The following is a 22,930-nucleotide window of genomic DNA, read 5'->3' on the forward strand; positions in this document are numbered from 1 at the left end:
TTTTCAACGCTTAATTAACCTATGAGAGCTGGCTAATGTTACGTAACCAGAAAACGGAGATTTCGTGAGAGAAGCATGAATCCACCGTCATGAAATTTTAAAAAAAAAATCGTCAAAATTTTTGTTAGACTTTGCTATCTTGTCTAAAATAAAAATTCGATACTGAGATCAAGTTTCAATATAATTAATTAATACTTGTGCAAAAAGTAATATTTTCCGAGTATTCGGTATGCATATATTTCAATATTTGAGTAAAGCTTCTACTATCTAGAAATTAAAGATGTATGTCTCCAAATATATAAACTTTTATATATGTTAAATGATGACGTAAATATTTTTTACAGCTGCGGATTTGCTAGCACGGATGAACACTATATATAATGTCATGTGAAAATTCTGAACTAATAAGCGGCAGTAAAGTACTAGGTCTTCAACAAATAAATCTCCAGCATTCACCGACGAAACTTGGCGGCCGATTCATCATAGCACACAGCAGCTGAGCATCGAAGCGAGTAACGGACTTGTTAGCTGTGTTACACGCAATGGTTGCATGCATGTGCTTCTTCGGTTCTTCGTCCAAGGCCAAGACACAGGAGGACAACATACAATTTGTCCTGCACAGCCAACAGCAGCCGTCAAAACCCCATGTGATGTGTGCGTCATTGAAATCAGCGCATGATCACTTCGCCTCTTGCACACATGCATTGCACATACAACACAACGCACTACTCTGACCCTGCAGCGTCTCCCTACTCTCAAGCCTGCTGCAGCTTATCAGATGGCGAGAGAGTTGCATGCAGACAAAGGTGGACGTCAACATAGCCATAACTATAGAGCTAGCTAGAGCTCCCTTTGGCCCAACCAACCAACTCGATCGCTTCTCCTCCCAGTGTACGTGCACCCATCTGAATCCCATGGCAACATCTATGACTTGGAGAGTATGATGAACAACCCAATGAATGAGCAACAGGCCAACGCATATGGCAATTAACGTACCAGCATTATCATTAAGTATAAGTGGTTGCATTGTGATCTCCAGGGACAACCAACTCTGCAATTAACCTATAAATTTTCTCCCCACTCCAGTGCCAAGTCTTGGGTGAATCAACCCCACAACCGCAGCAGCGGTTGCAAGCGACTACGCTCACCGTGTTCTTTCAATAGCTCGGGTTGCCCCGATCAGATGAGCCCAGGCCATTTCTTCAAAAAAAAAAAGAAGAAGAGCCCTCTCAAATAGAAATGAGCTGCTAGACTACGTCGAATATTGAATTTAATGATTAAAAAATTATTAGGCTGCGAGTGGGTTCTCCAATTGGTAGGATATGATGCCGGCTCCAGCAATTGTGCTCACCATAAACCTATAGCGGCCTAGGCTTATTATGAACAGACGTGTTAATTAATGCTTAACTTTCACAAATTTTATGTTCATGAGATTTGTGTAAATATTGTTTTCATGTGAAATGTTTCCAAGCACAAAAGTTAGGATCATATTAGAGTGAGGGGGGGTGTTAGATATAGAAAGTTACACCATGGCGCTAGTGAAGTCAAGTATTTCAAACTAAGATCACAAATAACTTTGCACCCGTTTGTATATTTTGAAATTTATAAGAGTACTTTGTATTAGAAATCGGTTTATAAATATCTTTACCATATGTATATATTTACATTATATTCTAATACAAAAATTAACTGTCAACCTCTTGGGTAAAAACTTCACTTGTTTGTGACTAGAGAGTACTAGGATGCATGCGTGCTTTGAAGATAATCAAGTATCAATCTTAGCTTGGCAAAACAATATTCATGTAGACATGTAGATTTTTAGACATCTATTAATTAACTAACTTGTTCTGAGAAGCTTAATGAAGTCTTGCTAGATGAAAGTGGCAGTTTTTTAATGGTTTATTAGTGTTTATATGATATAAGATGGATCCCTCCTCCCCCTCTCTATTGAAATCTAGAGGCATGTTAGCCTAACAGGAGTCTTCAAATGAGGTATCTAAAGTTGGGTGTTCAAATAGACAACAAGAAGAAAGTAAAGACTAAGAAGGCTAGGTGGAGAGAGGCCCATCACCCACCAAGGAGGAAAACGCATATAGAGGAGAGCCAGCTGAAAATGCCAAGGGTGGTTTTGTGAACTTGTGACCTATTAAAAATTAAATATAAGAAAGGGCGTATAGCATGTGGTTCATTTTGGTATTTTGATTGGAAATTTAAGATATATATTTAGTTTATAATTATAATTTTATCAGGTTCGTGCTAAGAGCATCTCCAAGAGTTTACCATATTTTACTTGGAATATCTTGTATTTTGCCAACTTCTAAAAAGATATGCCAAGTAAAAAAAGAGTTTATCTCGAACAGTTTGGCATAATTCACTTGCCAAATTCATATCTAACTTACATCAGGAATCCTGAGAGAGAAACAAAATTATATTTATGTCCTTCCATCTCTTGAAAACTTAAATCAGTAACCCTTCTCTGTTATTTATTTCTTTTTTCACCCTCCCACCTGACTAGAAACCACGATGCCAACCGCGCGCCGCGCGCGTATATTTACGCGCTGGAGGCTGGTTTTTACCAAGTTGCCAAAAATTGTCAAGTCTTTTGCCAAACTGTTGGAGGAGTATTTTTAACATTTTTACCAAAAATCAAAGATGGCAACTCGATTTGCCAAACTGCTGGAGACGCTCTAACAACCTATTTTCCCTCTCCATAATTGGAAATGAGGATAATATTATCTAATAAAATAAAGTTACTTTTATAAAAAAATATTCTTATATGAAACTGAGAGCATTATCTCAATTATCAAATCCTATATGGATCGATGGAGAAGATGAACTCAAAGATATGTTACTTGTAGAAAATCTTAGCAATATAGAGGAGATTGTTAGTTTGGATACAAACTTTATTACATTTTTATATTCTTCTTATCTGATATTGTATCACCGTTAAAATTTTAGTACTCTTAGTTTAGCTGTAGTGCTGTGTTTTTTTTTTTGAAAAGAAGTGCTGTGGTTTGGAGCTGTAAAACCAAAAACCGGAGACCCGGATGTACGAGAGGGCGGGCAAAAAAAGAAGGGTCAGTTGGATCCATGCCACTACAACTTCTTGAAATTGGATTTCATGTTGAAATCTATGCCATTGAGTGGCATGATTTTCAACGTGAAATCCAATTTCACGGAGTTGTGGTGACATAAATCGAATTTTCCCAAAAAAAAGAAATGGAGACGCATGACTGGAAAGGATGCCTTTTGCTGTCTTTCCTTTCACGTCAGCGGCGAAGAGCTACTTCCTCCCTTCTCCCCGGCTCCCTCTCTCATCATTTTCAGATCTCTCTCTCCCCCCTCCTTCCCTTCCTCTCTTTGAATCCTGCCCGCCTCGCCGTTCTCGCATTCCGCCGCTCGCCCTCGCGGATCCCACCGCCCATTCGTCGCCGGTGTTCTTGCCTCCCTGCGTCCGCGGTCCCGGAAGCGGCTGCCGGGTCATCCACGGCGGGAGTCGAGCCCGCCGCCTCCGGTGGGTGGGTTTGCCGGATGGTTGTCGCTTCCTGATCCATCCGGACCCCGGATCCGCCGCAAAGGCGGCGGCTTTTGTGGGTTGTCCGCGCCATGCAGGAGGGTTTGGGGCGTCGGCGGTGAGGCGGGCCGGGCCTCTGGTTTAGTTCTTGCGTTGGACTAGTCCGGAGATGCTTCGAGGAACAGGGCACGTGGGTGGCGATGCGCGGAGGCGGGCACTGGAGCACCGCCGCTCGGCGCGCCGGCGGCTGCCGGGGTGGATCTGGTGGCTCCTCGGGATCTTCCTCCTCGTTGGGCTCATGCTATTCGTCCTGCACCACAACCAGAAGGAGCAGTTCCGGCCGCCCGTCGTGGTGAGTGTCGCAAACCTGGCTTCGTGTAGCTTTCGAATTGCTTAGTTCTGCGAGATCTTCCGGAAGATCACTGCTTTATTGTTACTGCTGAAGAATTGTGGAGAATTTCATGCTCTTTAAGTGTTTTATGTTTTTGCCACGTGCTTCTGCTTGGTGGATCTTGATTAGCACATCAATCTGAGATCTTTTGAATGTATGCATAGAATGTTCATGTGTTCATGTTGTAGACTTTTAGTTATACGAACCGGATGTTACACGTTTGTAGAGAACAAGGTTTCTACATTAGTATGCAAGTATGGCTGGGTGTAAGCTGTACAATGGAATTTTCAGCCTATATCCTTATTGCCATATTTCATTATTAGATCCTTTGAAGGTTAACATTATCAAGTCAGCCACTTTGCCATTTTATGGAAATATTAGCTGCCACGTACCACTTCGTTGATGGTAGAAAGTGTTTTTTGTTAATCATGATGGGTTGTTAGAAATGTCAAACATGGTATGCGATTTTTGGAGTTGGTGTGGCATGATAGATAGGCTGTCCCTGGACTGTTTTGGTGATCTGTTCAAGTACTTAGGTAGGGTGTCGCTCTCACAAGGTGGCTTCCCATCCTCCCTGTTAATAATTATTAAAAAAATAGTCCACGTACTAGGAAGATGACTGCTTTCTTCTCAGCTTGGTGGACAACGTGTAGCGGAGAAGATCTAATCTGTATTGTACGCCAATATTCATGACTAAATGTGATGCCATACTTTGATAAATGCAATTGATTATTCATGGTCTCCTTGTCGTTTATGTATACTTCTAAAAGTATGGCATTTGGCGATCACCATGATATTTATAATTATTTTTATTTTCTTTTGGCGTCAAGCAACTTTCAGTAACGCTTAAGCCTCTCTCCTGGTTATATTCTTGTATGTTATCTTGAAATGCAAGTCTCATGGCATTTGTTTGTAATATTTAAATTAAGTTGCACGGATTCAAATCACTTCAATGAATTGCCTATGGTACGAACATGTGCTGCCTGTGATACCTGTTTAATACAGTTCCTTGGAACTACACAATGAAAAGTACTCTTTTCTTTAGTTGAGATCCGAAGATGCCGAAGAGAGATATATGAAATCATTAGTGGAACAGGATACTGTTGATGTATATGAGGCTGTTTGTGATTCAAGCTTGTTGGTATATGTTTTCTTTCAGGTGGCCTTATGTCAGGTTTTGTACCATTAAAATTGATAATCAGAATGTGGTTTCTCTTAGCAGAATGATTTAAGGGATACTTGAAAACAATAAAATTCATTCGTTATTTTGTTGATCCAATCTGTAGTTATTTTTAGCTTCAAGTAAGTATTGAATTCTATGGCACTGCCAATGTTTACTGGGAGTTGCCTAGCCAAGGGGGTATTTTAGTAGGGGGTGTCAATAGGTGACCCTTAGGTGCACCTCCAACCTTATTTAGTTCAAAATTTTATACTACTTCACCAAGATGAGTTCTTATTTTGGAGAAGTAGTACAAAATTTTGAAATAAAGAGGGTTGGAGGTGCACCTAAGGGTCACCTATTGACACCCCTATATTTTAGGATGGCCCTTGTAAGGAAGGTTTCTGTATTTGTTCTCTTATTGTCACCTAATGCATGATAATCATAACAGAGAATTCAGTTGATGTATGAAGAGCAAAATGAATCTTGGACGTGAATTTACTGGTCATCATATATTATGATTATAAATGTAGGAAAGGTTTTATATCCTCTGTGGTATGTGAATAAATGGAAAATGCTGTTAATGGAATGTACCATTAAAAAAGAATTAGCTTAGATAGCTCTGTTCACTTTAGGACCATCTAAATATAGATATAATCATCTCATCATCTGATGAGGTATTGAGTGTCGCCCTGAAAAAAAAAACTGATATAATTCCTTTACTAGTTTGAATCTAGTTTCTGTAGATTGATGTTAATCAATCTAACTAAGTTTCTGTCATTTATTGCCTTTTACTTATCAAGTCTGTTTTCAGCTAATATCTTGAGAACTACTTGTTGCATTATATGAAAAATAGGAATTATGTACTGATAAACTGACTTGGGACGAGTCGGTTAAGGGAGACCTTAAAGATTGGGATATCTCTGAGGAGCTAGCTTTGGATAGGAGCGCTTGGAGACTAGCTATCAACGTACCTGAACCATGACCTTTGTGTCTTTTGGGTTTCATCTCTAGCCTACCCCAACTCGCTTGGGACAAAAGGCTTTGTTGTTGTTGTTGTTGTTGTTGTTGTTGTTGTACTGATATCAAATTATGACAATTCCTGTTATTCTATTTATAGAAAAGTACTTTTGCATTCTTAAGACAATATTGAGAATTGGCAATTCAATTCCATAATTCACAAGCTGACACGTGAAATATATAAGCATATTTCATGACAGTAGTTCCTCGGGTAATTCACATTTACTGCAAATGAAATAGAGATAAAATCTTTTGGGGGCATGACTAGAAATTTTTCCTTACAGTTACTTGAATAGTTTGTAGAAGATAAGACCCAGCTTGAATGTTATCAAAGATTTGCAAACATGTAGCTAGTTCATCTTGGATTAATTTGAATTCCACTTCTATAGCGGCAGCTTCACACGGAGTTAAACCTTTCTTTGCTGGAAAGTAATGCTGTGATGTTGGAGGGGATTTTACTTTAAATTAACCTCATCAGTTCACTCTGTTAAAGAAGTACAGTAATGCTGCTATGAGTATGGACTGCTGTAAACTTCACACCATTGGATTGTAGTTGAAAGATTGAGCTCTTTACTTCTTTTTTCCTCCTTGAATGCTATTACATCCAATACATTTTATACAGTTATTGATTGGCTACTGCTGCTGTAAGCAAAGTCACTGTTCAATTTATGAAATCCTGTTCCTGTGCATGTTTTCTCATGTTTTTCTTTTGACTTATTTCAGGATAATGGTTCAGAAATCGAGGAAGTCCCTCATGAGAAGGTGAATTTCACAGAAGAGCTTTTGAGCAGCACATCATTTGCTCGCCAATTAGCGGATCAGATGACTTTAGCAAAGGCATATGTCATCCTTGCAAAAGAGCATGGCAATCTTCAGCTTGCATGGGAGCTTAGTTCGCAGATAAGGAACTGCCAAAGATTGCTATCTGAAGGGGCAGTTAGTGGGCGAGCAATTACTCCAGACGAAGCCCATCCTATAATAAGCCGGCTTGCACGGTTAATATATAAGGCACAGGACGCTCACTATGATATCAGCACAACGATAGTGACATTGAAGAGTCATGCCCTTGCACTAGAGGAGCGTGCAAAGGCAGCAATTGTTCAGAGTGCTGAGTTTGGTCAGTTAGCAGCTGAATCCTTCCCAAAAAGTCTGCACTGCTTAACTGTGAAACTGACAGAAGAGTGGCTTCGGAACCCGAAGCATAGGAGTCGCTCAGAGGAGCAGCGGAATTCCACAAGATTGGTGGACAATAATCTGTATCATTTCTGTATATTCTCTGATAATGTGCTGGCCACTTCAGTAGTTGTCAATTCTACAGTCTCCAATGCGAATCACCCTCAACAGCTTGTGTTCCATGTGGTCACTGACAGGATCCATTTTGGCGCAATGTCTACTTGGTTCCTCATAAATGACTTCAAAGGTTGCACTGTTGAAGTCCGCTGCATAGATGAGTTCTCGTGGTTGAATGCTTCTTCATCTCCTCTGGTCAGGCAGCTATCTGAGGTGGAAACTCAGGGTTACTACTACTCAGCTGGTTCAAAACACCCTGAAAGAGAAATAAAATTCCATAATCCAAAGTTTGTTTCTCTGCTGAACCATTTACGGTTCTACATTCCTCAGATACTCCCCAACTTGGAGAAGGTGGTGTTTCTTGATGATGATGTTGTGGTGCAGAAGGACCTGACACAGCTGTTCTCCATAGAGTTGCATGGTAATGTTATTGGAGCAGTGGAAACTTGTTTAGAGTCATTTCATCGGTATCACAAGTATCTCAATTTTTCGCACCCAACTATCAGCTCCAAGATTGATCCACATACTTGTGGATGGGCTTTTGGAATGAACATCTTTGACTTGATAGCTTGGAGGAAGGCAAACGCCACATCACTTTACCATTATTGGCAAGAGCAAAATTCTGATCTATTGCTCTGGAGGACCGGGACGCTCCCTGCTGGTCTTTTAACATTTTATGGCCTGATGGAGCCCCTAGACCGCAGATGGCATGTCTTGGGTCTGGGGTATGATGTAGACATAGATGATCGGTTGATTGAGAGTTCTGCTGTTGTGCACTATAATGGAAACATGAAACCCTGGCTGAAGTTGGCTATTCGCCGTTACAAGTATATATGGGAGCGGTATGTGAATTTCTCGCATCCGTATGTTAGAGAGTGTATGTTACATTAGAAAGCCTGCAAATCTCTGTATGTTCTTGCATGCCATTGAAGCCCTACGCTTCAGTTTCTTCACATGAGGCTTGCTGTTGAGCACCTTATGTGAGGGATGTTTCAGAGGTAGAATATATACTCAAGGGACAGCATCAAAGAAGTCAACTGCTAAAGTTTTCTTTTTGGGTTGGGGGAAGATTCATTTTGAGATTAAAATAATTCATTTGCAGATTATTACATACGATTTGGACTGGAAATTTTAGCAGTCTAACCAGATACATCTGGATAGATATTGTAAAAGAGATACGGTTGTTGGATCAATGGGCCAATTTTTTGAGATGTTAGGAAATGTCAATTGCCAGTTAAGCTGTGCAGGATCACTGGTGTTGCATTCTTTTCATAGTATCTCATTTTATACTGGTGAAGAAGCTTCTTTCCTCTGTATAAATAGCAGCTTTATACTCCTTAGACAGTATGAACTCGGTTGAAACTGGAGAAAGGAATTTGAAATCATTTTGATGTGCTGAACATGAGGTGGTGTTTTTCTTAGGCTGACTAGCTTCCATGTTTGAATTCGTTCATTTTCTGTATGACCACTGCAAATGTCATAGTCTGTTCCATTTGTTGTTTCTGGAAAGTTTGCTACATAATCTGGGCCTTTAGTGGAAATGCGCTGGGGATTTTATTGTGATGACGATCTTAACATAGGTATGAATTTTGAGTTCCAAAGAGCTAACGATTGAGCTTGATCTGCGAGGACTGAGTAGTAGAGATATGCCAAATATACTGTTTAGCACTAACCGTTGGTGTCCGTCACTATTTGCGTCCCTACTAAGGAGTGAGCTGAAAAAACTTGTACAGATAGCTTCCTTCTTCTTCCTATCTTAGAGCAAGGCTAATAATACTGCCAGCTGCTGGCTATAATGATTTTTTTTAGCTTTCTCTCAGTCTATTGTTATAGGCCATGTTTGTTTCCGCTTTTCTGAACCTCGCTTTTCTGAGAATCAGGATTCATTTTGAGTCTGCTGCCTGGAGAATCGGCTGTCTGAATAAGCAGAGTGTTTGCCAATTCTGATTATTTTGAGTCGATTCTCTGAGTTGAGTGGTAAAATGTTTGAAATGCCCTTGAGGCTGATGACATCTCATTTTTTTGCTGAATATGAGTAGAATTCAATAATTCTTATATTTTCTAAGTATCTTGACTACATAGTATTACTATTAGATCAAATACATTAATATCACAATATATCAATACATTGTTCCAGCACTAATTTCTAAACTACGAGTACATAAATGATGGATACAACTAAATCACGAAACCATAGCGGATCTTCTAAGTCACATTCTCTAATGTCCCATGAAGCTTATGCATAAATCAAATAATGTAGGCTCAGACATGTTGAATACTGCAGTACTTGAGGCATCGGCATCAGCACCTGCACAAGAAACCTCAACCAAATCACTAAACCACCCAAAAAGAAGAAAGCGTGGAGATGGAACGAACGAGCCTTCCAATAAAGCCTCACCTCCCGGTTAAGCGTGAAGGCCGGGCAGTGGCGGCCGACCACATTGAACCACACCGATCTCGATTGCAAAACAAATGAAACAACCGCACAGATCAGACACACACGACGAGGAATAGCTGCAGGATGCCTGCTCTTGAGTAAGGGTTGAGGTTGATTGGATTACACCGTGGTACTGGCCGGAGCGGAGCATCGGGGCGAATGTCGCCGGGGCGGTAGGCGGCGGCGAGGGGCGGGAGGGACGAGCAGACGACGAGAAGGAGGGCGGGAAGGAGCGCTGCAGAGGGCCGCCGGCGCAGGGATGAGGGGCGGCGGCGCAGGGGAGTATCGGGAGGAGAGGGGTAACGGGAGGAGGGAGGGGTATCGGGTGGAAAAAAGCCTCGCTTCTCCCGTGCGCGAGGTTGGATACGCTTTTCCCAGAATCGTGTTTTATGTTGAACCGGTGATTCCCAGAGAAGCGGTGGTTGAAATAAGCGAAAAATAAGCGAAGCATTTGTGTGGGATTCTCGCTTATTTTCATCCAGAATCAGCTTTTAAGCGGAAACAAACATGGCCATAGTAGTTGAGCTCTCTACTATTAATGCATGACCCACTTATCACTTTCACAAGTTTTCTTGGTTCTTGTACATAAGTGGGCTGTAAGCTTATAGTCCGCCTCCTTTCTCTTTTCCCTCCTTTCTCCTCCACCTCAGCATTTAGCCAACTTACCTATAATACTTGCTCTTAGTGACTACAAATTGGAAAAGGTAAATCTGTAAGGAAGATAGGGTAGCATTTGAGCACTTGTCATCCTTCTGTGTTCCGGAAAAACATGGGTACTAGTGCATGTTTCTACGAATTATTAGAGAAGTCATGAAAGGATGTTCAGAAATCAGAAAAGTCATGAAATTCCCAGGGGAAGTGCAAGTAGGTAGATCGGTAGATCCGCAGATCTGGCCGGCAGCTTAAAGAATTTTTTTTTGGAAAGGGGAAACTTTATTGATTTCAAGGTGATACATCAACTCGAAATGTTCCCGGGGGTATTCCATTTAGCCAACTTTCGAACATATTAGACATATTGCGAGGTTTGGGTAATCCCCAGGCCGCATATACTGTAGCCCATAACATTCTAGTGAACCTGCAGTCAAAAAACAGATGTTGTATTGTTTCATTTTCATGACAGAAACAACACTATTGATTTCCTTGCTAGTTTCGTCTCACTAGGTTGTCTTTTGTGAGAATGACACCCCTCCTGAGATACCATAAGAAGATTTTGATTTTCAGTGGGATCTTCAGTTTCTAGAGTTTCTTAATCAGGTTTGGGGTATCTTGATGGATTAATCCCAGATAATGTGATTTCACAGAGAAAACACCAGACTGGTCTAAATTCCATCTAAATTCATCTCTCTCCTGTCTTAGTTCTATTCCCTCTAGCCGAGATAGAAGATTGTTCCACAATATCAGCTTGTTGCCAATTAGGTCTCTCTGCCAAGATATGTTTGGGATCTGTATACTTAATACATTAGCCACCGTATCATGTTTTTTCCTAACTATATTGTAAAGCTGAGGGTATTGTTCCTGGAGAGTTATATTGCCTAGCCATCTATCCTCCCAAATACGTACTTGTGACCCGTCTTTAACTATGAAGGTTCCAAATTTTAGGAATTCCTGTTTCGTTTTCATTAGGCTTGCCCAGAAATGAGAATCTCCATTTTTCCATTGGACTTGCACAAGTGGCTTTGTCCCAATGTACTTATTGCGGATGAGTTGCTGCCATGTACCGTCTGTCGTTAGCAGACGATATAACCATTTACTGAGCAAGGCTATATTTTTTAGCTCTAAGTTGTGTATCCCTAAGCCCCCTTGGTCCTTAGGTTGGCACAGGATATCCCACTTGGCTAATCTATATTTTTTCTTATGCTCGTCACATTGCCAGAAAAATCTAGAACGGAAATAATCCAACTTCTTACGGACCCCTTTCGGGATCTCGAAGAAGGACATCATGTACAACGGTATACTGCTGAGGACCGAATTGATTAAAGTCAGTCGGACACCAGTTGAGAGGTTTTTCCCTTTCCAACTGCTTAACCGCTTTTCAATTCTTTCTAGTACCTTCGTCCAATCATTGTTAGACAATCTCCTATAATGAATAGGAATGCCTAGATATTTAATTGGGAAAGTACCAAGGTTACACCCCGAACAGTTCCATGTACTGATTTTCAAAGTTCTTTTCTTGGCCAAAGCAGAAAATTTCGCTCTTATGGAAATTAACCTTGAGACCGGATAGTTGCTCGAAAGCACAAAGGATGTTCTTCATGTTCTGAGCCTGTTCCAAATTATGGTCTAAGAATAAGATTGTGTCATCAACGTATTGTAGTATAGATAACCCGCCCTCAATGAGATGCGGCACCACATCACTTAGCTGGTCTTCTGCTTTCGCTCTATTTATAAAAAGTGTGAGCATATCGGCCACAATGTTGAAGAGGATAGGTGAAAGGGGATCTCCTTGCCTCACTCCCTTTTTAGTCTGGAAATAAGGTCCCACTTCATCATTAATGTTTACTGCTACACTGCCACCTGAGATGAAAGACTTGATCCACTCTATCCATTTGGATGAGAAGCCTTTCATCCGAAGCGACTGCAATAAGAAATTCCAATTGACCTTGTCATAGGCTTTTTCAAAGTCTATCTTAAGGATAATCCCACTCTGATTTTTTCGATGTAGCTCATGAATTGTTTCATGTAGAATCACAACACCTTCTAAAATATTGCGACCTCTCATGAAGGCTGTCTGGGTTGGGCTAATTATGTGATCTGCTACTGAGTTTATGCGTAGTGTTGCTACTTTCGTAAAGATCTTGAAGCTCACATTCAGTAGACAGATGGGTCTAAATTGCTGAATTCTAGTGGCATCGTTTATTTTTGGTAGTAGCGTTATGACACCAAAGTTCAGACTGAAGAGAGGAATGTCGCCTTTGTGTAGGTCTTGAAACATGCACATCAAGTCACCCTTGATCACATCCCAAAACTGTTGATAGAATTCAGCTGGGAAACCATCAGGTCCTGGTGCTTTATTATGTTCCATGTCAAAAACTGCATCCCGAACTTCCTTTTCATTAAAAGGAGCCGTAAGGAATTCGTTTTCTTCCTAGCTGACTTGAGGAATATCATCAATCATGTCGCTTAGCGAAAAGTGATTATCCTCCGGGGGACCAAATAAATCTTTGTAGAATTGGGTGATATAACTCTTAAGGTTATCCTGCCCTTCTATTTTTATCCCGTCTTGTTCAAGAGAGAAGATCCTTTTTTTTTCCTATGTTTGCCATTGGCAATCATCTGAAAATACCTAGTATTGTTGTCTCCCAAGAGAACATTTGAAGTTTTAGCCCTTTGATAATACCTGAGTTCTTCCTCACGAAGGATTTTTATCAGGTCATCCTTGGCCGCTTCAAGCTGCTCTCGTTCCTCCTCAGTAAGTCTTCTTGTTTCGGCCGTGGTGTCTAACAATGATACTACTGATTGGAGTCTCTGTTTCTGCGATTTATACACCCCATGGTGATGGCGAGCCCACCCCCGTAGGTGTTTTCTTAGAGCCCCCATTTTCCTATTCCAGCGCTGTACTGAGTTTTGGCCACCAACTGGTTTGTTCCAAATTTCCGTCACACGATCCTTGAAGTCCTCGTGGGCAAGCCAGCTTAGTTCCATTTTGAACTGTTTGGTATGCCCCGTGTAGGCTGGATCTCCAGTGTCCAATAGTAGTGGAGTGTGGTCTGAAACACCTCTGTCCAGCGCGTGCACCGTCACCATTGGATACTTGAATTCCCATTCAGTTGTCATTAAAACTCTATCGAGTTTCTCATAAGTTGGATCCGGTAAAGAATTTGCCCAGGTAAATTGTCTCCCTGTCAAATCAATTTCCCGAAGATCAAAACTATCAATGACAGCATTGAATAGGAAAGGCCATCGGTGGTTGAAGTTGTCTTTATTTTTTCTCCGCTATGCCTCATAATGTTAAAATCACCCCCGATTAAGTTTGGCAATGGATTTTGTTGGCAAGTTCGAACCATTTCAGACAAGAAGGCCGTTTTAAACTCATCTTGTGCCAGGCCATAAATTGCCATTAGAATCCATTTAAAGTCATCCGATTTATTGCGAAGATGGAATTTAAAAAAAGAATTCCCCTTCCACAATAAAAGATAAATCCATGATTGTGTTGTTGATGCCCAAAAAGATTCCCCCGGACCGTCCCTTTGGAGGAAGACAATGCCAGATGAAGTCCGCACCTCCTGATAGGCGATTAAGATTCGCTCTAGACATGTCTTTCTTCCCAGTTTCCATGACCATGACGGCAATGAAATCAAGTTTATTTTCACTGATTGCTTCTGAAATGTAACGGTATTTAGCCAAGTCTGAAAGACTGCTATTCTAGAAGAAACCTTTCATGGAGAAACGCTACTGTTTTTTTGGGATTTTCTCCGTGCCTTGTGTTTCCTAGACGACGACTTAGATTTCCGTCCGGATACCTTAAGGTCACAGATCCTTGTGTCCAGGTCCAGATCATCCAAGTCAACGTCAGTTAAGTCTCTGACTAAGTGAGAAAGAAGCCCGTTCTCAATTTCTGGGTCTTCCTCATCACTTACATCGAACGGATTAAGCTCACAGACAGCACTCCCAGCTTTTGGTTGTACCTTCTCTCTATCTATTTGAATATGTTTTAGAGCATTATAGGAAACTTTTATAGAGTTTGAACAGGTACCCAAAAATATACCAATCGAATTTAAATTTGCAACACAGGATTCCATTGGTAATTTAGCAGGAGCGCTCTGAGCGACCATACCTGATGCGATGCGAATGGTGTATCTGTAGGGATGCAACTAGCCAGGGGACTATCCAAGTTCCTGGAAGCCGCCCGTCGCATAGCCTTGTCCATCACCAATTCATCTGCTGCAGATGTACCGTCAGCAGATAATACGTGATTAGCGCGAGCGCTTCTGCGCTTGCCATTGACAAAAACCGATCCCACCTCAACATCAAAAACCAGATCGGTACCTGCGTCATAAATATTTGGTGTCGAAAAACCAGCTGACGAAGTGTTCTCCAGCTGTCCAGACCCCGAGTTTCCTGATTGAGCAGGTACCATATTTGTTGTAAATTTCCCCTGATATTCTGCCAAACGAGTGTCAGGTGAGTGTTCATCATCACATCGTTCTGAAAATAGCAGAGGAATAGACGACTTACTTCTGACTCCGTCCGAATGGCTCGCTAGTAGCGCAGCCCCAGCACTGTCAGCCAGAGGCGACCGCTGTTGCTCCTCACGCATCAGCGGGCTGTGCTGCCTGTCTTCGCGCAGAGGCGTGGAGGCCTCTCCAAGCCGCGTTGTACAGGTCTGTAATGTTACCGGTGGCAGACTGAGCGACGGGCAAAGTGGTTTCTCGCCGACCGCAGCCGGCCTGCCCTCAGCTCCTGCCTCCTCCGAGTCCAGACCAGGTGTTGAATCACAATCTTTTGAGCTCGTGGATGTGACTTCATCTAGTGCACCACCCTCCAAAACCTGCTGATTACCTGTTTCAGATGCCATAGCAGAATGGTTAGTCACAGCCGTACCACCGGAAACTGAATCAAAAAAGGGATGATACTTACTTAACGCATTTGTGGTATGCGGTCTAAAGCCCCCTTTGGGAGGTGTGACCGCAATCAAAGGCGGCTTCTTAGTACCATCTAACACAATCGGCTTAATCGGCGGACATGGTCGCCGATTCCCCAAAGGTGTGACTACAAATGAATGTTGCATTGGAGCCTGGCCGGATCCCCCATTACTAGTGTGAGGAAAGCTGCTCTCTGACTGTCCAGTGCTTCTCAATTTCTTGGCAGGTGCATCCCTTTCTCTTTTCTCTGCTCTATGATCCGCATCCCCTAGATCATCATGATCCATGGGGTCATCATCCGATGGTGGGATTGTGGCTGGTAGAAAGAGCTCAGCCTCCTGAGTAAAAGTAACAGGATATCCTTGTGTGCCAAAAACCAGAACAGTTGTGTGGGGCAGTTGGCTTTTATCCAGCATCCCCACCTTAACCCTGATGACGCCTTTCTTGCGATAAGTGAGCATGTCCACCTCTATAGTTGCGCCAATCACTGTCCCGAGCGCCCAGAAAACGAGGTAGTGTCTGTAGGTATGCGGCACACCGGTGATGTGGACCCAGACCTCCTCCAGTTCAAAAGAGGGCACACCGGTGGGGCAGCTTAAAGAAATGAAGAGAGAAGAAGTGGGCAAAGAGCTCCCTTTTCATGTGCTGTCTGCAATGCAATTCATGCGGGCATCATGATGTTAGTGGCAAGACGTCTCATGCGACACCGAGGACAGCTCTGCACCTGGGGACGCCTTCAGGTGTCTCCGTGTTAACTGAGACCATGATGTGAGTGGCAAGTTGCTATCTTACTTGCATACTACTGATTGCTCATGCGACACTGAGGACAGCTCTGCGCCTGGGGATGGCCTCAGCTCTGCACCAGGGGACGGCTTCACGTCTCAAGGATGCTCGACAAGCGCATCAGCGGCTTGTTACTATTGCCAAATGCCAACAAAGATGTTGCTCAGGAGTCGGGACTATTTCATCAGACCATATACCTGTCCTAAAGGAAAGAGGGGGCCATGCCGGCCTGTCCAGAGTCAAGACCAGATCAAGGTTAAGGAGCATGAAAAATCCAATGATCACGTGGGATGGAACATAGGGATCGACCAAGGTGGTAACTAGTTGGTAGAAAAAACTGTAACCGATCAAGTATTCAGATGCCCGGGACAATTTTGGTTCAGTTTCCTTTACACAATAACAAATCTCATATCGCTTTTCGACTACTATCATTATTTAGATTATTTTTGTGTGCTTCTACACTATTTTGTGGAGAATATATTCCATTAAATCCATTTTTTTTCCAACGGCGTTTTGTTAAGATGTCGTTCTCCTTTTTTCTCTCGAACGCTAAGATGTCGTTCTCCTGTAACAGCTCCAAGGATAGCAGTCTTCCCCTTTTCTTTTTTATAATATATATCCCCACGTGGACTGTGAGATCTACTCGGATCTGATAACAATAGCAGCCTCGTGTTAGTTGGTTGTGTCCATGGGATTCAGGCAACCATATTTGACAGGAGATCTGTTTTTTTTATCTGATACACGCCATCATTTCAACATCCTATTTTGCTTTTTGAGGGGGTTTCAACATCCTAAATCACTAGCAATCGGATGTATCTGCCAAATGCTGTCAACTAGAGATGAAATTTCAGTATACTAATGTTTCATTGACCACGCTAGCTAGAAAACTAGCTCTGGAAACTATAATCCTTTTCCGATCTTGATGGGATTGGGATGGATCATTTGGTGTTGACTGTTGAGCAATGCAATTCTCAGTAAAACAGTTAGTCACAATTGATTCCCACCAAGCTCCATTCGTTCTTTTTCATCTAAAAGTTGTTCAGGCATTCCCTCAGTTAACATTTAGGCACAGTTAATCAAATCCCATCAAGTTTTGGAGCACCATGTTTTTTTTTAATCCTTTACGAAATGTTCCGACGATTCCTCAGTAAATAACTATACTCGCAATTGATCGTATGACACGGAATATTTAGTTTGTGAATCATCTACTGTTAAATATAAAAAATCCTCTTGTGCGGCGTCATATGTTTGGATTGCGTAACCCTCACTGTAATAATGTTCTAGAATAACTTGCCTTTACTAGGAAATGTAAGAGGCGCCCAGGACATACTAGAGTTGGTTACAACTCTTCTTTAGCTTTATTTCTCTCCACCAATAGTAACTAACGGATTGTCTTAAATAGATTCACAAAATGCTTCTTCCACGACGATCAATTATCATCACCACTACTTGCTGTCCAAAAGGCAGTTTTCCGTTTATGCTCCTTGTAGTGTGTTGGCAACGTAAGCTCCAAACATAACCGATGAGTGGAGCAAGTTTTTTTTTTTGGAAAAAGGTGGTCACAATGGTGCCATTCTCAACGCACAATCGCCTAGTGTAGGAGATGAGGAGATACTATAGAGTAAAGATTTGGATTTCAGTACTCCATATCTAGAAGCAGTGAAACACAAGTATCAAATAAAAAAAAGAGCAGTGATTGTAGTTGTACAGAAACACACGTTCTAAGACTATGCCACATGTGCCTGGTAGTGCCCACCAGAAGTGGTCCTAGCAACCATTGTGTCATAAGAGGGCTTTCTGGACAGCATAGGTGGGCATTGTGAAGCTGTGATTGCCCTACATAGTACAGGAGGTGTGGGATACAACACATTGCTGCCCCTCGGAACCTGATAGGCTCCAACTTGTTTGTTGGAATCCACTTGGTTTCAGCAGCAGCTGCTGAAGTCCCTAAAGATAGATGTATGCTCACCAATCCTTTCTGGTTAAGTTTTGCAGCCACCCACCATATGAAAAGACCAGCTCTTCACTTGCATGACAGAAAAAAAATGTCACATGGTGAAGCCTGCTTAACTTTCAACTAATTGAAATGCGCATAGAAGATTATTGAAATCTTTCAACTACCTGATGACCGATTGTTGATGCATGATGCACACAGATCTTGAAGAGTTGAGATCCTCCTCCAGCTCCAACATGTAGCAGCACCAGATCTGTCCCAGCTCATACCCAGGGATGATTGGCAGTCCTCTGTGCCCCTAGCAGTGCAAGAGATAAGGTCTCACTGAGAAGTTGCTGCAAGTCTGCAGATGATCACAGCTCACACTTTCAGAGATGATTGGTGCTGTGGGTGATGGCAATTAGTTGCTTCAGATGTACTTTAACAGGGATGAGTAAACACTGACATGCATGTGACGTGATTGTGAAACCATGCTCAAAGTACTGTAAAACCAATAGACCAGGCAGCAAGATGAATTCCACAACTTATTTACCTGACGCCAGAAATATCTGCAGGCAGGAACTTAGCTGGGCACTGTGGCCCTGCCTGTAGGGCCCTCTAGGTGTTATGAAAGATTCTGGTGGTACAGTGGTACTACGGCACAGGGTCTTAAAATCACCTATTGGAAACATTCAGAAAAAGGATCAGTAAAAAAGGTATAGTATTCCATAAGACTTGACAGACCATGAGACACGGTGTATTTCCCTTATTTCTGAGCACACAAAATCTGTGCTTTCTATTCCAAAATCACCAAACTTTGTGTGCTTACTACATCAGGAGAACAGCATCTTTTGTGGGCTACTACAAAGAGCAGGATGAAGTAGCCAAGTAGGCGAAACCCAATTACCCAAACTGTAGCGAAGAAAATTGACACGATGCCTAGGGACTGAAATGCTGATGATCTTGAAACTATAGCAAACCGGATGGTAACTTGATAGTATAGTACTACTAGTAGGCAAAGAGACAGCACAACCGAAAATGAGGAAACATGGTTGAGAACAAAAGGCTGCAAGCCTACCAAAAATGCCCGGCTAGCCTTTAGCTAGTTGGTGCCACGAGAGGAGATACCTAGACGCCTCTGCCTCACTGCCTGCCTCTGAGGCCAGGATTCATCCATTCCCCTCGCGAAGTCCAAGCCCCAACGCCAAGTTGCAGCCATGGTAGGCCCCTGCCGAGCTGGCGGCCATTTTGACATGTGCGCCCGGCACAAATGACATCCGGGTCGCCGTCGGCCCGATTCCTTGGACAAGTATGTCGCCGCCGCCGTATCACGCTTCACCACACCCTCTGAATATCCCCAAGGGAGCAATGCCCATTCTGCCTTCACTGTCCATTCTGATGTGATGGCAGCGTGGTGTAACCCGGCTTCGTCCCCTATGAATCAACATTCAACCATGATTGATTAGCACCCACAGCTTGAAGATCAGAAGCAGCTGGAAGAGATTTAGACAACTGCTAGAGATGGCAAAGGACAATATTTACAGCAGTATGAATCATGCTAGGTACTTGCAATCGGGTGCAACCATGCCGACATGACTGTTTGATATTTACAGCTCTATCTAAAAAAAAAAGATAATTACAGCTCTACACTAGAGATAGGGAAATTTGTACACAATGGTGGATGGTGCTACAGAAGCTACTGTATTTACCAACTGTGGGGCTGCTCAGGCTTCAATCCAAGGTTTCAGAGTGATCTTGGTCTGAAGAGACTGCTGAAGAGAAACCTAGTCGGTGATTCTTGTGCTGGAGATTTCAGGTGATCAGGGTGCCCTTTTACTTGAAGCACGGTCTGCCCTATCTCCTGCCTTATGGCTTCTAGCGTCTTCAAATCGACCGTGCTCCCTGCTGTGTCACGGACATAGAAAGTGTTGATCGCCTTGTTACCCTTAGTTGAAACTTCTGCTCTTGTGACTGTCAAGCCGTTCTCACGGAAAATGCGCGTTACATCTGATAACAGACCCACTCTGTCGACTGTTGACAACTCTAACTCCAGGCCCTGCAAGGGATACACAGTTGCGGGTGAAATTTTTGTACTAAAAAAACTTCTATCAGTATTTCATCATGTGATCTGATGCAAAATTTAATATTACTGTACTTAAATTAAAGTCTATTACAGTAGCAAAACAAATGTAAGCTGGACGCGTTAATTGTGAACAACACACTCGTACATTGGAGAAAAACAGCATGTGCTCCATCAAGAAGAAAAGGACCAACATTGAAAGTAACGCAACAATAAAGTGCACCAGGCAATACAAAACACCACCACTCCAGTCTCCAACCACGATTTTACTTCCTACAGTAAGCCAGCAATGCATCACACCATTCAAGTCCCTATCTGAACAACTTAATGCAGAAGTAGCATCAGTGTCCTTATGAAAATCAAACAGAAGGAAAATAATCACACAGGTGCCGATATTCCCAATTACCTCGGATACTCTCCGTTCTATAGCTGCTTCAAGACATTGGATGATTCGTTTTCTCTCTGCCTCTGAGTTGACAGGTGATCCATCAATGTGCCTAATATAATACTCCTGTTGTTGAACCATGGTGTTATAGGAAACAAAAGTTTACACATCTATTTTTAGCAATAGGAATTAGAAGTTGAAATGTCATCGTGGTGAGGTACCTGGTAAGCTTGAGGTCCCTCAGTATCCACACTCCCATGGTAAACCACATATTGCATATCTGTTAGAGTGCAAACTGTGTCGAAGAGAAGCTTTGGTCGATCCTTGCACCGCATTGTCACCACAGAATAATCTTTCTGAAGCCAATTAACAACCGAGACCATGGGCATGGGGTTGGCATTCGCCCTATCCTTGTCATACCTTTCATAATCTCGATCCTCAAGCATCATTTGGTGCAGGCGCCGCTCTGTGTGGGTTATCCCCATTGCAACTGTTGTCTTGGCATCTCTACTCCTTCCCTTGAACACATTACGAAGCCGCTCCTTGATTCTGCCAAGCCTTTCTACATCCGAAATTGCCAACCCAGACTTCCTATCAGTGACCTGGATGACTGCTGCTGCTCTTTTGTTATGTGTCCACACCTCAGCATTCATCACGTTACAGTCCAGATTTGTGAGCACGGCGCTCACTTCAGAGAGAAGACCGGGTCTGTCAGTTCCAGTTAGCTCTATCAAGGTGTAGTCAGAGGAAGGCTCGACTCCAATGGCCCTCCGTGAAGGAAGAAAGCAAGAACTAGTCGCGATAGACTGCATGAAAGATTGGTTGATTAAGCAAACCGAAGAGAACAGGTATATAGCCAAGCAATGGGCAAGCAACCATTACCTTGTAAATGTAATCTTTTATCCCTTCCAGCACAAATTCGTCCATTATCTTCTGCCCACTTTGATTCGTCACATTGAACACTGACAGCAGACACTGAACAAGTTAGAAATTCCAGTGCCATTTTGATGCAAGGAATTCAAAGGAACCATTGTGCAGTTCTTGTCGTACCATCCATGAACCACCCCCCGTCAGAGGATATGTACGCTTTCTTGACAATGAGCTTGAGGTCAGTGAGGACCTGCACAACCTCCAGCAGTATCCCATACTTGTTGGCGCTGTCCACCTGAGCCATTCAAACAAAGACCGCCTTATATTCAGCAACACATAAGAATTACATTTAGTAAAAATCCCTTCATTTTCCATGACTTACATGAATGGTGGTAGCATTTGCACATGAGGTGTTGTCAATCGTGACCCTGAATTTGGGGGGGGGGGGGGAATATGAATTGTCTGGTTAATAAAACTCAGCAAACAACTTTTCACGGTGATAATAAGATCAATACTGCAGATAGAATTTCCTTTTCATCAAAAATTGCGAGGAACTGGTTAGCACCTTGGAGGGTTCATCTTTTGGATGAACTTCTGGTACTCATCGTCGCTATCCCACGAAGAGCAGGACGAAGAAGAGGATGGGTCCCCATCTGCGAATGCTGCCACAACATGAAAAACACGCGCTCAGAATTGCAATCGAACTACAACTGAAGACCAGAAATTCAAGAAACCTACGGCCGGCCGCATCCACACGACGATTGTGGTACAGTACAAGAAAAGGAAAATTTTCCGAAACCGGGCGTCAAATTCATGAATTCTGTTTGACGCGTCAGGTGCCTCATGCGGACAATCAAACAACTACACTCACTGAATCAATAAACAAAAAGAAAGACATCAAAAGGGGAGGCAATCGAGCTTATCGATGTTTCCAAGAAGGCAATAACCCCAATGGATGGAACAAAAAGTCTGGAGCCCGCAAGGATTCCGGATAGGGAGCACAATCCGCGGGCCAAAACCAGATGGCAAGGCAAGAAAGCAAGGGCGCCACGGGCCAAGAAGGGGAAGAAATCAATCCCTCCCCCGCGCCGCCGGCCTCACCCAGCCGACTTGAGCAGCGCGGAGTGGGCGACAGAAGATGATGGCTTTTGGTTCCAAGTTTCCACATACCCATGGCTTGCTTGCTTGGTGATTGATGATAGCGGCGATGATTGCAGCCAATCTTGTAAAGAATCAAGAACCCCCAGCAGGGGAAGCAGGCTCGCTCCTTCGCTCTCTCACCACGGTTTCACAGGAATGGCAACGGGCAGCAGCAGCAGCCGGACGCCGTAGCGGCCAAGGCCAGGCGGCTAGGATTCTGCCCTTTTTCTCGAACGGGGAAACGCACACGCGCCCCAACCTGTTCCTGAACCCAACCCACACGCGCCCCAGCTGTACTCCTCTGCTCTGCTCGCACAGCGGGAGCCGAGGTGGAGATATACGCGAG

The 22,930-nt window shown here is 42.9% G+C and overlaps 3 protein-coding genes across 14 annotated transcripts; 1 reads left to right on the forward strand and 2 right to left on the reverse strand.

Moving 5' to 3' along the window:
* The first annotated feature begins 3,282 nt into the window (after window positions 1-3,282).
* On the forward strand, window positions 3,283-8,776 carry LOC120689533 (hexosyltransferase GAUT11-like). Its single transcript, XM_039971822.1, has 2 exons — window positions 3,283-3,866; window positions 6,808-8,776. Exons 1-2 carry the CDS (start codon window positions 3,684-3,686, stop codon window positions 8,263-8,265), a joined length of 1,641 nt encoding a protein of 546 aa, XP_039827756.1. The 5' UTR covers window positions 3,283-3,683; the 3' UTR covers window positions 8,266-8,776.
* A 3,160-nt stretch (window positions 8,777-11,936) lies between these two features.
* LOC120689183 lies at window positions 11,937-15,854 on the reverse strand. The gene is made up of 5 exons (XM_039971505.1): window positions 15,389-15,854; window positions 14,987-15,310; window positions 14,798-14,914; window positions 14,586-14,692; window positions 11,937-12,074 (listed from the first exon to the last, which is right to left on the reverse strand). Exons 1-5 carry the CDS (start codon window positions 15,852-15,854, stop codon window positions 11,937-11,939), a joined length of 1,152 nt encoding a protein of 383 aa, XP_039827439.1.
* A 1,973-nt stretch (window positions 15,855-17,827) lies between these two features.
* Window positions 17,828-22,915, reverse strand: LOC120690582 (ACT domain-containing protein ACR4-like). 12 transcript variants are annotated; one of them, XR_005681835.1, is made up of 12 exons: window positions 22,615-22,906; window positions 22,010-22,106; window positions 21,827-21,872; window positions 21,625-21,739; window positions 21,457-21,536; window positions 20,796-21,380; window positions 20,596-20,700; window positions 19,819-20,165; window positions 19,238-19,543; window positions 18,663-18,788; window positions 18,298-18,473; window positions 17,828-18,202 (listed from the first exon to the last, which is right to left on the reverse strand). XR_005681835.1 is itself a non-coding variant. In XM_039973283.1 (8 exons), exons 1-8 carry the CDS (start codon window positions 22,616-22,618, stop codon window positions 19,854-19,856), a joined length of 1,344 nt encoding a protein of 447 aa, XP_039829217.1. In that variant the 5' UTR covers window positions 22,619-22,905; the 3' UTR covers window positions 19,598-19,853. The 12 variants fall into 12 exon arrangements, 3 of the variants coding, with proteins under 3 accessions (XP_039829217.1, XP_039829216.1, XP_039829218.1); XR_005681834.1 differs by having other exon boundaries at window positions 19,188-19,543; XR_005681833.1 differs by having other exon boundaries at window positions 17,828-18,197; window positions 19,017-19,543.
* Window positions 22,916-22,930: the final 15 nt, after the last annotated feature.

The sequence above is a fragment of the Panicum virgatum genome, chromosome 9N (assembly GCF_016808335.1).
Source record: "Panicum virgatum strain AP13 chromosome 9N, P.virgatum_v5, whole genome shotgun sequence".
Lineage (NCBI taxonomy): Eukaryota > Viridiplantae > Streptophyta > Magnoliopsida > Poales > Poaceae > Panicum > Panicum virgatum.

What these genes read in the sequence shown, in the direction of transcription:
- LOC120690582 (XM_039973282.1), bottom strand. An exon ending in CAAATGCTACCACCATTCAT is followed by an intron (nt 21,740 to 21,826) that starts GTAAGTCATGGA and finishes TGAATGGCTCAG; the next exon opens with GTGGACAGCGCCAACAAGTA. An exon ending in CGGGGGGTGGTTCATGGATG is followed by an intron (nt 21,537 to 21,624) that starts GTACGACAAGAA and finishes GTCTGCTGTCAG; the next exon opens with TGTTCAATGTGACGAATCAA.
- LOC120689183 (XM_039971505.1), bottom strand. Translation starts at nt 15,854, where the DNA reads ATGCTCACTTATCGCAAGAAAGGCGTCATCAGGGTTAAGGTGGGGATG. An exon ending in CCATTCGGACGGAGTCAGAA is followed by an intron (nt 14,915 to 14,986) that starts GTAAGTCGTCTA and finishes CTCGTTTGGCAG; the next exon opens with AATATCAGGGGAAATTTACA. An exon ending in ACCAAATATTTATGACGCAG is followed by an intron (nt 14,693 to 14,797) that starts GTACCGATCTGG and finishes GTACATCTGCAG; the next exon opens with CAGATGAATTGGTGATGGAC.
- LOC120689533 (XM_039971822.1), top strand. Translation starts at nt 3,684, where the DNA reads ATGCTTCGAGGAACAGGGCACGTGGGTGGCGATGCGCGGAGGCGGGCA. An exon ending in AGTTCCGGCCGCCCGTCGTG is followed by an intron (nt 3,867 to 6,807) that starts GTGAGTGTCGCA and finishes GACTTATTTCAG; the next exon opens with GATAATGGTTCAGAAATCGA.